Genomic DNA, 14,810 nt, shown 5'->3' with positions numbered 1-14,810 from the left:
GTAAAAGCGGGGGTTGGACTCCTGTGATATTCTTTGGTTCTAGAATGATTCGGTAAAGGGACCTCTTAACGCCTTGGATACTGCCCATAAATACTTCATGACGTTCTCTTGGGCGGGTGTTACCATTACATTCCGTTTCTAAAGCAATGTCAGGACAACAGAAAGGAATAAGAACGGCCTGCAGCTGTCCGTCTTTGTTCCCGGCCAGAAACGGCCGTGGCTGAAATGAGTCGCCGGGCGGCCATATTTGTTTCTGGCAGGTGAGGGCCGCGGGCGCTGAAGCCGCGCGCAGCCATGATGAGTGTTGGCACAGGACCCGCCGCGGCCGCGGGCGCCGTTCATCTAACATCAGGGCTCTTCGTGCTGATCCCGCCCACTGCAGTTTTAAACCAGCGGTCCCAGGGTTCTCCTGGCCTCTCTCGGCCCCACACCCCGGAGCTGGCGAGGCCTGCAGCGAAGATAGAGAGGAAACCCGGAAGTGGTGAGGTCCTCCGAGCACGTGATGGGGGAACCCGCCGGCGCCGTCACGTGACCCGCCGACCTGCTGCTCCGCGGTGCGGAATGTTCAGCTGCTCTTAAAGGTACAGGCTGCAGGGACCCCCTGCTTTAGAGGGGCGGGGGCGGAGTCCGACGGTGGGGCGTGGTGGGGCGTGGGAGGCCGCGAGATGGGTCCCCGGCTTCACGTAGTGGATTTCGGGGGGCGCAGCAGAGAAGCGCAGCTGGGACCAGCAGTGGGACGTTGACCCTTCTCACAGGGCACAGACCCTCCCGGTCCCATCGGAGCCGACTCCGAACGTGCGCTGACTTTGGACCCCTGGGGACCCTGAACTTGATGCCATGGGAGGCAGCGCGGGCTCGCGGCGACGCCTTTCAGACTCCGAGGGTGAGTACTGCGGCCCCCGCGCTGGAGCGACTGCCTCTGGCCGGGACCCCCGGGGGACACCGTGGGGTCACCATACCCCTGAGAGGGTGGGGGTCATGCCTTCTCTCGCCCTCGCAGGAGAGGTGACGGCCCAGGAACCTCGGGAACCTCGGCCCCCGCCGCCGGACCGGCAGGGCGCCCATTGGAAGAACGCGATGGGCTTCTGGTGAGCGGCCCAAGAGCTCAACAGGGTGAAAAGGGGCTGGAAGAGGGAGGCCACCCGAGGAAAGAGGCGGGTAGAGAGTTGGAAAGGGAGCTGAATCCACAGGTATTTACTGAACCACTTGGTTTGCCTGAGGCAATGTGTAAATTTCCCAAATTTAACTCATTTACTTACCGCCTTAACATTTTGGCCAGATCCTCATACCACCTGTGGGATTACTTACTTGATTTTATTCCAATCAATTAAGCCTTTAAATTCATAAATATACGTTTTGGGGTTTTTCTTTTCATCCTTATCTGGGGATATTTTTCTCATTGATTCCCAGAGTGGAAGGGAGGGAGAAAGGAGAGAGAGAAAAAAAGCATCGGGGTGAGAGAGACACATGGATTGGTTGCCTCCCACACTCACCCACCCTTCCCTCTGCTGGCTGGCATCTAACCACTGAGCCACCCGGCCAGGGCAATATATGTATTTTTTTAAAGAAAACTTTAAATCACTACTCTATGGAAAGCCAATATTTTCCTAATGCACACTTAAATAAGTGCATCGCTACTTTTTAAAATATATTTTTTTATTGATTTTTGGAGACAGAGGAAGGGAGAGGGGGAGAGAGAGACATCATTGATCGGCTGCCTCCTGCATGCCCCCTACTGGGGATTGAGCCCACCACCCGGGCATGAGCCCTGACCTGTGACCTCTTGTTTCATGGGTCAATGCTTAACCACTAAGCCACAAGGGCTGGGCACTTTTTATAAGAGCATCCATCTGCCTCCTAAAATTACTTTAAGTGCTGAAAAATCCTCCTAGCACCACCCAAACATCGAGGACTTGGGTGGCAGATTGGGTTGGAAGTGACTTCCCATGTAACTCTGGTCACATAGCCTCTCTGAGTCTGTTTCTCAGCAGTGAAATGGGAAGAGCAATAGTCCCCCCTTCATGGGCCTGTGAAAAGGACCCATGAAATCTCTGGCGCCGGGCCCAGTTCCATTCCCATCACTGAGTGCTGCTCTGGGGGATGAACGTATGCAAACAAGATCCTCCATGGATCGTAAAGGACTTTGGTATTACCTTGTTTTGACCCTTCCGGAACTGCTCCAGGTGGAAGGAAAATTTGTGTCGCCGCTTGACGCATGAGTAGACCGAGGCCACGCAAGTAGGAAGCAGCAGACTTGGGGCCTGAACATAGTCCTTTGGTTTCAAGCCCCAGGAGCTTTCTACTGACCCACCGCGCATCCGAGACAGAGGCTCCGTGGATGAGAAATGCCCCAGGAACTGGGGGGAGCTCAGAGGAACCGTCATCCAGGATGACTCTCTCCTCTTCCTGGGAGATTAGATGTGAACCCAAGTCTGTGACCCAACGCCCATATTTCCAACCCTAACACTGAATGGAGATGAGTCTGGTGATAGAGAAAAAAGTGGGAGCTTGATTGAAGGAAAGGGGAGGACTGGTGCTAGGATTGCGGTGGATTGTGGGCCTGAAAGGAGGTGAGGATCTGTTCTAATATGTCCGTTATATCCCAGTCAATGCGGGGAAATCTGTCCTCACTCCAGGCTCTTGGGCCTTTGCAACAACTTCTCCTACGTGGTGATGCTCAGTGCTGCTCATGACATCCTCAGCCACAAGAGGGCGCCTGGAAACCAGAGCCATGTAAGTGACCCCTCCACCTTCACCTCTGTGGGAAGAGCCGGGGGACTCACCTGGGGCAGAAGCGCCCTTGAAACACTCACAGAAGGGTAGCCAAGGGGTGGGGTAAGGGGCTCAAGTTCCCCGTCTCCCCGATCTCAGAGCAGGAAGGGCCTTTAAGAGTCAGTTGGTGCCAGGTGTACGCACTCAGGTGTTGGCGGGGTAGGACCAGGGCCTCTGGCAGCTTCTTAACCCTCACACTGTTAACATTTGGGCTGGATAATTCTTTGTTGTGGGCCTGGCCTGTGCATTGTTGGTTCTTTAGCAGCATCCCTGGCCTCTTTGCCAGATGCCAATAGCACCCTCTGCCCTCCAGCTGTGACAGTCAGGAATGTCTCCAGACATTGCCAGATGTTCCTGTGGGAGATAATCACCTCTGGTTAAGAACCTCTTGTCTGTGAGGATCTCGAGGGCACAGGTCCAAGGGGAGCAGCTGCCACCTTGCAGGTCCAACAAGGAATTTGGTTCAAGATTAGATTTTCTGGAAACCCACATTTTTTAAAAAATATATTTTATTGATTTTTTACAGAGAGGAAGGGAGAGGGAGAGAGAGTTAGAAACATTGATGAGAGAGAAACATCGGTCAGCTGCCTCCTGCACACCCCCTACTGGGGATGTGCCCACAACCAAGATAATGCCCTTGACCGGAATCGAACCTGGGACCCTTCAGTCCGCAGGCCGATGCTCTAGCCACTTAGCCAAACCAGTTAGGGCGAAACCCACATTTTTTAATAAAAGCTCCTGAATGTGTTACCCAGTTAAGTCTATTTACAGGGCCACCTTTGGCCAGGGGGCCAGTCTATGGAACCCTCCTCCTTCCCATTGTGCGCACAGAGAAACTGAGGCCCAGGAGGCCAGTGCTGACGCAAGACCGTCCTTCCAGTCAGAGCAGAGCTGAGACTAGAGCCAGGCCCTGTTTGTCTACCCCAGTGGTCAGAAAACTGCGGCTCGCGAGCCACATGCGGCTCTTTGGCCCCTTGAGTGTGGCTCTTCCACAAAATACCACGTGCGGGAGCGCACGTACAGTGCGATTGAAACTTCATGGCCCATGCGTTCGGAAAGGAGATAGATGAAACAAGTATACAGGACGAGTGTGGATGGGAGAGTTGAAAGGGGTCGACCTCAGCGAACGTACCTCAATCAGATTGAGGACGTTTTTAGCAAAGGCCAGCTTAGGAGTACCCTAATTAAGTTAATAACAATGTACCTACCTATATAGTTTAAGTTTAAAAAATTTGGCTCTCAAAAGAAATTTCAGTCGTTGTACTGTTGATATTTGGCTCTGTTGACTAATGAGTTTGCCAACCATTGGTCTACCCTCTTGCCTCCCTGGGTGAAACACTTCCTTCTTTCCCATCAGGTAGACCCAGACCCAGTCCCCACCCCCCACAATAACTCATCTCGCTTTGACTGCAACTCTGTCTCCACAGCTGTGAGTACCCATCTGGTCCTCCCCTGGCCCCCGGCCCCACCCCCTCAGCATCCAGCTGGGACTGTCCTAGTTATAATCATTAAGACTGCCATTCCCTGAGCCCTCTCTGTGTGTAGCTAATATTGACTCATTTCATCCACATAGCAGTACTGTGAGCTAGGCACTGTAACCATCCCCATTTTCCAGATGAGGAAACTGGAGTCAGAGAATGTGAATACCTGACACACAGCTAAGGAGCAGCAGAGCTGGGACTTGAACCCAGATCTGAATTCAGAGCCTGTCGCAGGTCCCCTTGGCCACTTGGTTCAGAGGTTTGTCCCAGGGAAGGTCTGGGGTCTCACTCTGTCCTCCCGTCCCAGGCGGTGCTCCTGGCAGACATCCTCCCCACGCTCGTCATCAAATTGCTGGCTCCCCTTGGCCTTCATCTGCTGCCCTACAGGTGGGGGGCAGGGGGCAGGAGGAGCGGGGCTGGGGTCTGTGAGGAGGCTGGGAGGGCAAAGGGGGTGAGAGCGAAGCTGACCTTGCCCTTCCCTCCCCTCCCCCTCAGCCCCCGGGTTCTCTTCAGTGGGGTTTGTGCAGCTGGAAGCTTCATCCTGGTTGCATTTTCCCACTCGGTGGTGACCAGCCTGTGTGGTGAGCATGAGATTTTGTATCTGGTGGGGGGCCCAGAGGGAATGCAACAGCATCTGTGGGAGTAGTCACCCCAACTCCACAAAGGGAAGAGATTATTTTTGTAACCCTCAGAAGTTGCTAGGACTGCTCAAGGAGAAGACGGGAGATGAGGTCAATTTGGAGGGGTAGGTGGGGTGGGACATGAGAGGAAATGGATGGATTAGGTCAGTGGTTCTCCACCTTCTGGCCCTTTAAATACAGTTCCTCATGTTGTGAACCAGCCATAAAATTATTTTCGTTGCTACTTCATAACTGTAATGTTGCTACTGTTAGGAATCATCATGTAAATATCTGATATGCAGGATGGTCTTAGGCGACCCCTGTGAAAGGGTCGTTCAACCGCCCAAAGGGGTCGCGACCCACAGGTTGAGAACCACTGGATTAGATGGCGATGGAGATGGAGCTGGGCAGAGGAACCAAGACTCCATCGAGGGTGGAGGAGGCGTCCAGGATGAGTTTTTGCTCCTGGTTTGATGACAGTGGGTGTTAGTGCCATTCATTCCCTGTGAGAGGGCATTCAGAGGAGGGTTTGGTTCTACTTCAGGTCAGGAGCCCCGCCCATCCAGGGATCTGTTTAGCCCCTCTGAGCTGATACAAAGGAGGCCATGGCCAGACACCGCCAGGGATTGGGGTATGGGGAAAGGCTAAGTATGGCCACTGTCGTGCTTGTCCTCCCCCCAGGTGTGGTCTTGGCTAGCATCTCATCAGGCCTGGGGGAGGTCACCTTCCTCTCACTCACCGCCTTCTACCCCAGGTAAGCAGGCGGGGAGCGGGGAGTGGGGAGAGGAGTTCCCACCGCTGGCGTTGGTCCTTCTTAGTGCTCCAGTGTCGTCCTCCTCAGGGCTGTGATCTCCTGGTGGTCCTCAGGTACTGGAGGAGCAGGGCTGCTGGGGGCATTGTCCTACCTGGGCCTCACCCAGGTGGGCCTCTCCCCCCAGCACACCCTGCTGTCCATGCTGGGCATCCCCGCCTTGCTGCTGGCCAGGTAAGCTGTGCGGGGCTGGGAGGAAGAGGGGTTTGAGGAGACAAAACTAGATCAGGATCCGAATCCTCAGATCCCTTCAGCCTTGTTATGAGGGATGCAGGTTCTAGACGCTGACAGGCCTGGATTTGAGCCTGGAGCCGTCACATGTTAGCCATGTGGGATGGGACAAGCTGCTTTACCTCTCTGGCCCTCCGTGTTTCCATATCTCAAACGGTGGCCATTCTCCTTGCTTCCCTGCAAGGCGATGTGTGTGAAGCATCCAGTACAGTGTGGTTCCCAAGGTGACTTGAGGGTGGACTTGATTAATTTGATGTGTATTTGGAAAAAATTTTAACCAGTCAATCAAACCTGTGATTTCACAGATTATTGCTTAGGACAAGGCCATGTAGAAAAAGGGACTCAACTGAAGGAACGCATTAAGTAAAACATATTATGCACAGGAGGAACGTGGATGTGGCAAACAGCATGAGGACAAAACATAAGTGAAGTTTGGGAGGTTCTGGCCTAGCACAGAATGAACACACAATGAGCGGTAGCTAGAGCAGCCGTTAGAGGAGTATGCCAAGCAAACAGCTGGCTGGCGTAGTGTGAGCCAGGAGTCAGGCGAAGGCCCCGGTCAAAGCAACAAGGAGACAAGTTCCAGCTCCAGGGAAGAAAGCGTTTTTCTACAGTTGGGGCTCTGGCACAGGATGGGGGTGGGGTGCCTCTCCCCGCTGACAGAGGCTCTTGGCCCTTCTCTCCTTCCACCTACTCCTAGCTATTTCTTTTTGCTCACGTCGCCCGGGCCCCAGGAGCCTGGAGGGGAAGAAGAGGCAGAGAGGGCAGCTCGGCAACCCCTGATGAGCAGCGAGACCCCCGAGGCCCCCGAGTGGAAGCCAGGTCGGAGACACAGGGGGTCCTCATGTAGCCTTCCTCCCCACAGTGCACCGTGGGAAGGGGAAGGGGATGCGTGAGAGCCGACCACAGTCAGCTAGTCAGGAAATACTCATTGGGGACTTACTGTGTGCCAGACCCTCCCGTCACGGGGGTGCGTGGTGAGTAAGATGAGGAAATGAGGCCGACTCGTAAACAACGGAATCAGAAACATATTGGTAAGTGCTGGAAGGACATAAGGCAGTGATGTGCTAGAAAATGACGACTGGGGGAAGTGGAGAGTTCTGCTTAGAGGAGGTGGTCAGTGAAGGACTCTTTGAGGGGGTGTCATTGGGCTAAAGTTTGATAGACAAGTCCTCAGCCCCGTGGACATCGGGAGAGCAGGTTCCAGGCAGAGGGAGCAGTAAGTGCTGTGGGAACGAGCCGGGATGTTCAAGAAACAGAAAGAAGGGCCAGTGTGGCTGGGGTGGAGGCGGACAGCCATCAAACTGTACGAGAGCCAGGAAGAGGTCTTGTCTTTTTTTTAAACCATGGTGAAATGCACATAACATGAAGTTGACCTGTTTGACCATTTTAAGTGTACAAGTCCACGTTGGCGGGTTGATTCTTTCCCAGCAGCACCCCTTGGCAGAGCCCGTATGCCAACCTCACCTGCCCTTCTCTCCCTGCTCCTCTGCAGACTCCAGCCCAGGCCTCTCCCTTCAGGAGAAGTGGACTGTGTTCAAGGTATGGACGATGGCTGGGGCCCGTCCCCTTCCGTGGCCAGTGCCCGTCTCCCAGCCAACCACGTACGTTATGTCTTCTGGCTCTTCCAGGGCCTGCAGTGTTACATCCTCCCGTTGGTCCTGGTCTACTTTGCTGAGTACTTCATCAATCAGGGGCTTGTGAGTGAGGGCACCAGGAGGGGTGTGGGAATAGAGATTGAGGTGGGGGCCCACGTGTCCCCATTCATCTCCCTGTGTGGTCTTTGCTGCAGTTTGAGCTCCTCTTCTTCCGGAACACGTCCCTGAGTCACGCTCAGCAGTACCGCTGGTGAGAGCAGTGAGGAGGGTGGCAGGATGGGCAGTCTGCCGGGTGGGCCTGGGGTAGGAGGGGCTGCCATGTGAGTAGGCACCGGAGGGCTTCCTCCTCCTCCCTGCCCCTATCTCAGGTACCAGATGCTGTACCAGGCCGGCGTCTTTGCCTCGCGCTCCTCTCTTCGCTGCTTTCGCATCCAGTTCACATGGGCCCTGGCCCTGCTGCAGGTATGAGGCCCCTGGCCCCCACTCCATTCCCACCTTCACTCCCAACTTCCCCAAGCACAGGAACAGAAGGCCATCAGAGCTGCGTGTCCAGTGTGTCCTCGGAGCCAAGCAAAGCTGATGTAAATTCCAGCTCCTGTACTCAGTAGCTGTGTGACATAGGGCAGGTCTCCAAACCAATTTCTGTTTTCCTGATCTAGAAATCAGGCATGGCCACCATCTACTTCTCAGGGTAGTTGTAAGAAATAGAGATGAGAAGAGGAATGAAAGAACAGGACTTTATACTGTGTCTCAATCCGTTAGAATCACTTACATCATGATTATTTGCACAAGCCTCATGCAGAGACACAGGCCTTCAAATAACATTTAACATTTCTAACAATAAGAAAATGCACAGTTCTTTTACTCTGCATGGTTAATTATAATAGAACTAGAAGCCTGGTGCACAAAATTCATGCACTCAGGGGGTCCCTCAGCCCAGCCTGCGCCCTCTCGCAGTCCAGGAGCCCTTGGGGGACGTCCACTGATGGCTTAGGCAGGGAGCAGGCCTAAGCCGGCAGTTAGACATCCTTAGAGCTTCCATGGAGGCAGGAGAGGCTCCCGCCACCATCTCTGCGCTGGCCAGCATGAACCTGGCTTCTGGCTGAGGAGTGCTCCCCCTGTGGGAGCTCACTGACCACCAGGGGCAGCTTCTGCATTGAGTGCCTGCCCCCTGGTGGTCAGTGCGCATCATAGCGACCGGTCATTCTGCCATTCGGTCAATTTGCATATTAGCTTTTTATTATATAAGATCAGTGACATTGTACTCAACAGATTGTATGTCTCAAGGCTGGTGAGCAAATTCAGCTACCCATGACAAAAGTAATCTACAGCTTTAAGAAAACAAACACCTTTCCCTACAATAGTCTAACAAAAGCACTTTTTTTAAAATCCTCACCCAATGACATGCTTAGAGAGAGGAAGGGAGAGAGAAACAAACATCAGTGTGAGAGAGAAACACTAATTGGTTGTTTTCTGTATGTGCTCTGACTGGGGTCGAACCTGCCCCTGAAACCTTTTGGTGTACAGAACATCACTCCAACCAACTGAGCCGCTCCAGCTGGGCTAAGAAAAGTGCTTTTACATAATCAGCATGTATTGTTTCTATAGCCCCGTAGGTAACTATTAAAATAAACTTTCAATTACTATAGGAATGTCCTTTGCCCTTTTTAATGTACTTAAATCCATAACAAGATGTAGAATAAGTATAGATTACACTTTAACCTTATGGCAACAGCATGCCAATATCCTCTAACTTTCTCCTTCATTTATTGAAGCAGTACCGCCAGCCCAGGGCTCTGTAGAACCAAAGGCCCAAATTGTTGTGTTAATACATCTTAACTCAGGGTTCTTCATTAGATGCTGCTGATGTGTAGTTTATGACTTTAGTTATATATAATTTCAACCAAGGCTGCTTTGTAGAAATAGGGGCATATAATCATTTAATTCCATTACAGAAAGCGTATAGCCTAACGCCGCAGATGAAAGTGTTTGCAGTGTTTCACAGGTCATGTTAGTATTACCAGAGTGTTTTTTTAAATGCAGATTCCTGAGCCTCGCTCAGACGGAATGAATTAGGACCTCTAAGGGTGAGGCCTGTGGGTGACCCTTATACACTGGGATCCCCTGAGGGGCCGGGACACTGAGGAGGGACCTACACACTTGGGTGGGGTCAGAGAAGCTTCCTAAATGAGGTGGGAACGGCTAAGCTGGTGTGTGTCCACCTCAGCGCTGGGCCACATCATTCTTTGTGGTGGGCTGTCCGGCCCCTCTGGCCTCCACCCGTTAGATGCCAATAGCAGCCTCCATTCCCAGTTGTGACAACCAAGATCTCCAGACATGGCCAAACGTCCTGTGGGCAGCAAATCAAGCCCCATTGAGAACCACTGGCCTAACCGTAGCCTCAATGGGGGAAACTACTCAGGGAGCCCTTGGAAGGAGGAATGAGGTCTCAGGAGTAAGAGACCCTGGTCCACGCTGAGCTCTGGACAGTGGCAAAGGGATCCCACGTGAGGGGAGGTGGAATGGCATTCCAGGGAGTAGGAGTGACGCGAGCAAAGGGGCCAGAGAGGGGACCCATGAGGTCTGGGATGTGGGATAGGGTAGAGAGAAGGCGTGACCCAGGTCCCAGGGTCTGGTAGGCCAGCTGGATGTTGGGATTCAATCCCAGCCTGCCAGCCCTCTCCCTCATCAGTGTCTCCAAGGACTGGGGCCACTGGCCCTTTCTCCTGCCACAAGTCCAGGCTCAGCCCTGCCCTCCACCTGCACCCACAGTGCTTCAACCTGGTCTTCCTTCTGGTGGACGTATGGCTGAGCTTCCTGCCGAGCATCTACATCGTCTTCCTGATCGTTCTGTATGAGGGGCTCCTGGGGGGTGCTGCCTACGTGAACACCTTCCACAACATCGCCCTGGAGGTCAGCACCAGTCTGGCGAGGGCTGTGGGTGGCCTTTCTGGGGAAAGCCAGGGCAGGGGTGTGGAGAACGGAAGCCTCACCCCTGCTCCCTGTCCCCCATCCCCCAGACCAGTGATGAGCACCGAGAATTTGCCATGGCAACCGCCTGTGTGTCCGACACCTTGGGGATCTCCCTGTCAGGGCTCCTGGCCCTGCCCCTGCACGACTTCCTCTGCCGCCTCTCCTGACACTGGGCTTCTTGGGACACAGGACGCACTGGCAGATGGGCAGGCCAGACCCCGGGCCCACAGCCCAGGGCCCCGCCATGAGCTCTGCCCCTGGACTTCCCGGCACAGCTGGGCTGTAGAGAAGCACCAGGTTCCGTCCGCCCTTGGTCAGGGGGCAGCAGCTTTCTCCACTCCACACTGATCTCTGGGACTTTCTTCTTGGCATTATGCCCTTGGAATAAATGCCTATATTTATCGATTGATTCTGGTGCCATTTTCCTTCTTGAAAAAAAGTGTATTATAAAAGTAATGCCAGCCCACTTTGGAGGATCTACAGGAGAGTGTAAAGACAACATTTCAGCAGATTTCTGCCTAGTCTTTCGGGCTTATTAATTCGCTCGCTCACTATGAGGCAGTCTATGCACATTTTTCTCCAGCATGTAAGTTTCAAACACGCAGGGAAGCTGAAAGAATTTGTGCAGTGAGTACTCGCATAGGTACTGCCTGGCTTCTACTATGACCACTTTGCTGTAGCTGCATCAGCTCTCCATCAGTCCGTCTTATTCTTGTAATGCACTTCAAAGTAGGAGGCTGGGAGCTGGCTTTGGGCATTCTTCACGCCGGGTCTCTTACTCTTCTGCTTGGTTAGCTGTGAAGACCTTACACCCCAAGACTGAGGTGGCCCCATCCCAGATAGTGTTGGCGGTTGACATCAACACAGCCTGGGGGTTGTAGAACATTCTGAGGACCAAGTTGGGGCCTAAAGGCACCATGAAGATGCTTGTTTCTGGTGCTGGGGACATCAAACTTATTAAAGATGGCAAGTGCTGCTTCCTGAAATGCAAATTCAGTACCCAACAGCCTCCTTGGTAGCCAAAGTGGAGAGAGCCCAGATGATGGTACCACTTCCAGTGTCCTAATCGCTGGAGAACTGCTAACAGATGGGTCTCTACGTGTCTGAAGGTCTCATCCCAGAATCATAACAAGGATTTGAAGCTGCAAAGGAAGAGGCACTTCCGTTTTTAGAACAAGTCAAAAGTAAGCAAAGAGATTCTCGTTCTCATTCTCTCTCTCTCTCTCTCTCTCACACACACACACACACACACACACACACACACACACACACACACCCCTTTCCTTCCCCCTTCGCTCAAGGCACGGACCTTTGCTTTCTTTCTCCTAAGCTCCAAGGGCCCTTTTGCCTCTGTAACTTGGTTCCTGCAACCACGCAGCTGGCTCACTTCTTTCACAGCTCATTTTGTCTACCTCTGTGACCAAAAAAAAAGTAAGTAAGCAAAGAGATGGACAGAGAAACACTCAGGATGTGGCCAGGCATCTCTCTGTACTAAAGTTCATGCTGAACGTGCTGATGTCTTAGCAGGGGCTGTAGTTGACTCCATTTTGACCATTAAAAAACAAGAGGAACCTATTGACCTCTTAATGATTGAGATCATGGAGCAGAAACATAAATTTGAAACTGATACAAGCTTCAGAACAGGTCTTGTTTTGGATAGTGGGGCATGACATCCTGACATGAAAAAGAGAGTGGAAGATGCATACATCCTCAAATGCAATGTGTCATTAGAATATGGGGGGGCGGGGGGGGGAGTGAATTCTGGCTTTTTTTTTTTTTACAAGAATGCAGAAGAGAGAAACAGTAAAAACTGAAGGAAGATTCATTGAAGATAGAGTTAAAAAATAGTAGAACTGAGCCGAAACCGGTTTGGCTCAGTGGATAGAGCGTCGACCTGCGGACTGAAGGGTCCCAGGTTCGATTCCGGTCAAGGGCATGTACCTGGGTTGCGGGCACATCCCCAGTGGGAGATGTGCAGGAGGCAGCTGATCGATGTTTCTCTCATCGATGTTTCTAACTCTCTATCTCTCTCCCTTCCTCTCTGTAAAAACTCAATAAAATATATATATAAGAAAAAATAGTAGAACTGAAAAGGAAGCCCTGTAGTAACTCAGATAAAGGATTTGTTGTTATTAATCAAATGGGAATTGACCTATTTTCTTTAGATGCTCTTGTAAAAGAGGGCATAGCGGCTGCACAGAGCTAAGAGGAGAAATATGGAACGGCTGATTCTTGCTTGTGGTGGGGCAGCTCTAAATTCTTTTGGTGGCCTAACTCGATGGGGACATGCAGGACCTGTCTATGAGTATCCCTTGGGAGAAGAGACGTTCACCTTTACTGAGAAATGTGACCAAGTAAGCACAGTCACTCAAATCAAACACGCAAAAAACAGATGTCTTGAGGGCCGTTGAAATGCTATTGATGGCTGTGTCGCTCCAGGCGCTGATGCAGTGGAAGTGGCAATGGCAGAAGCCCTGATCGAACATGAGCCCGGGGTAAAGGGCAGGGCCCAGCTTGGAGTTCAAGCATTTGCTGCTGGTCATGTGCTCATTGTTCCCAAGGTTCTTGCTCAGAATTCTGGTTTTGATCTTCAGGAAACACTCAGAACGTCCGGAATCAGGTCCACTTGTGGGTGTGGACTTGAACACAGGTGAGCCAGTGGCAGCAGCAGAGTCGGCCCTGGGATAACGACTGTGCAAAGGACACAGCTTCGCCACGCCTGCCCTGTGATTGCCACCACCATTCTCCCCGTCGATGAGGTCGTGCGAGCCGGAGCATCTTCTCTAAAAGGTTGAATTGAAGCTTTCCTTGCATCATCTGAATGGTGAAGGCGACAGAGTGAGCCTAAAATAGAGCTCTGGAGTTTTTGCCCACGCTTCTAATGATTTTCAAAGCAATTTCCTTTTCCCATATGAAGAAAGAGAAGACACTGGCATCTATTCAAATTCCAAAGTCTGAAATTATAATTACAGTACATTTTAAATTGCTTTCAGTGTATACACATAAAGCAGACCATTTTCACCCAAAACAGGATGTTTTGCTTTATATCAGCTTCTGTGATATAAAAATACATGTTAGAGAAGCATGTTGTCTGCCTTATTAAATATTCCTTGAAAAAAAAGTTTAATGGTTTAATGTCTCCTAAAGATGTATTTTAATTTATCCAATAGTTCCCTATTAAGCATTTAAGTTTATTTATGCTAATATAAATAACACTTAAGCAATTTAGGTTTTGAAAGCATCTCTGTTTCCTTAGTATGAATTGCTGTGTGTGAAACTATTGGATCTTTCCATTGGACTTTTCATGCTTTTGAAGTAGCTTTGCTAAAGTGCTCCCCACAAGAGTTAAGTGGTAGTGAGTAGAAAGATGGATGAACTAGAGGCAAGGGCGTTGAAAGAGCTGCAAGTATAAAGTGGCAAAAATAAATACAGAGAAGGCAGAGGTAGAAAATGGCTGAAGGCATGGAAACTAAGGGACAGATGAGAAGAAATCTTTAGGTAGACCACATTTTCACACCTCTGAACCCTGTTTATACTGAAACATCCATTCCCAAACCTCCAGTGTCATCTTTTTCTCGCTCAAATTATCCTCTCCTACATGTTTCCACCAAGTCGTTTTTATACAGTTGGTATATCTCTGCAGTCCTCAAAGGGTACATGACCTCAAAGGTAATCCTCAAAGGAAACATAAGCTTTGTATTTTGAGGACTTGGCAGTTGCCTACAGTGAATGTGCAATAAACGTGTTTAACTTGAAAAAAAATAGGAGGCCGACTTGAATACACTTCCCTCTGCATGCTTCGGTGTGCAGATTATTAAGTAGAATCCAATATTTTTGTACAGTCCTTTCTTAAAAATATGTTTTTATTTATTTCAGAGATGAAAGGGGAGGGAGAGAGAAACATCAATGATGAGAGAAAATAATTGATCGGCTGCCTCCTGCACACTCCCCACCAGGGATCAAGCCTGCAGCCCAAGCATGTGCCCTGACCAGGAATTGAACCATAACCTCCTGGTTCATAGGTCGATGCTCAACTACTGAGGCTCACTGGTCAGGTTGCACAGTCCTTTTTAGGTACAATTTATATACAGTAAAATGCACAGAATGTTATATTTTAAGTAACTGATGTGGGCTTAGCAATGTTTCCCATATTTCACTGTTACTGTCTCTACCATATTTGCTATATCTATGTATACGAGTACTTATATTTAATATTTTTTATAAAGTGAGTAACTTTTTAAATATATATTTTTTTATTAATTTGAGAGACAGAGACAAAAGTGAGAGAGAGAGAGAGAGAGAGAGAGAGAGAGAGAGAGAGAGA

The 14,810-nt window shown here is 50.8% G+C and overlaps 1 protein-coding gene and 1 pseudogene across 4 annotated transcripts; both read left to right on the top strand.

Moving 5' to 3' along the window:
- Nucleotides 1-321: 321 nt before the first annotated feature.
- Nucleotides 322-10,895, top strand: CLN3 (CLN3 lysosomal/endosomal transmembrane protein, battenin). Of its 3 annotated transcripts, XM_081088963.1 has the most exons (16): nt 322-581; nt 756-883; nt 1,001-1,088; nt 2,637-2,733; nt 4,130-4,201; nt 4,561-4,640; nt 4,749-4,834; nt 5,555-5,627; nt 5,715-5,858; nt 6,616-6,737; nt 7,411-7,457; nt 7,547-7,615; nt 7,708-7,763; nt 7,882-7,975; nt 10,286-10,426; nt 10,534-10,895. In XM_081088963.1, exons 2-16 carry the CDS (start codon nt 838-840, stop codon nt 10,651-10,653), a joined length of 1,335 nt encoding a protein of 444 aa, XP_080945089.1. In that variant the 5' UTR covers nt 322-581; nt 756-837; the 3' UTR covers nt 10,654-10,895. The 3 variants fall into 3 exon arrangements, 1 of the variants encoding a protein (XP_080945089.1); XR_013995862.1 differs by lacking the exon at nt 322-581 and having other exon boundaries at nt 636-883; nt 10,255-10,426; XR_013995863.1 differs by lacking the exon at nt 322-581 and having other exon boundaries at nt 636-883; nt 10,206-10,426.
- Nucleotides 10,896-11,403: 508 nt separating this feature from the next.
- On the top strand, nt 11,404-13,451 carry LOC308518587 (T-complex protein 1 subunit zeta-like; annotated as a pseudogene). Its single transcript has 2 exons — nt 11,404-11,482; nt 12,607-13,451. The product of its transcript is annotated as a T-complex protein 1 subunit zeta-like (transcript).
- The last annotated feature ends 1,359 nt before the right edge of the window (nt 13,452-14,810 follow it).

The sequence above is a fragment of the Myotis nattereri genome (genome assembly GCF_964212035.1).
Source record: "Myotis nattereri genome assembly, chromosome: 4".
Taxonomy (NCBI): domain Eukaryota; kingdom Metazoa; phylum Chordata; class Mammalia; order Chiroptera; family Vespertilionidae; genus Myotis; species Myotis nattereri.
This window is presented reverse-complemented; position numbering and strand designations above follow the sequence as displayed.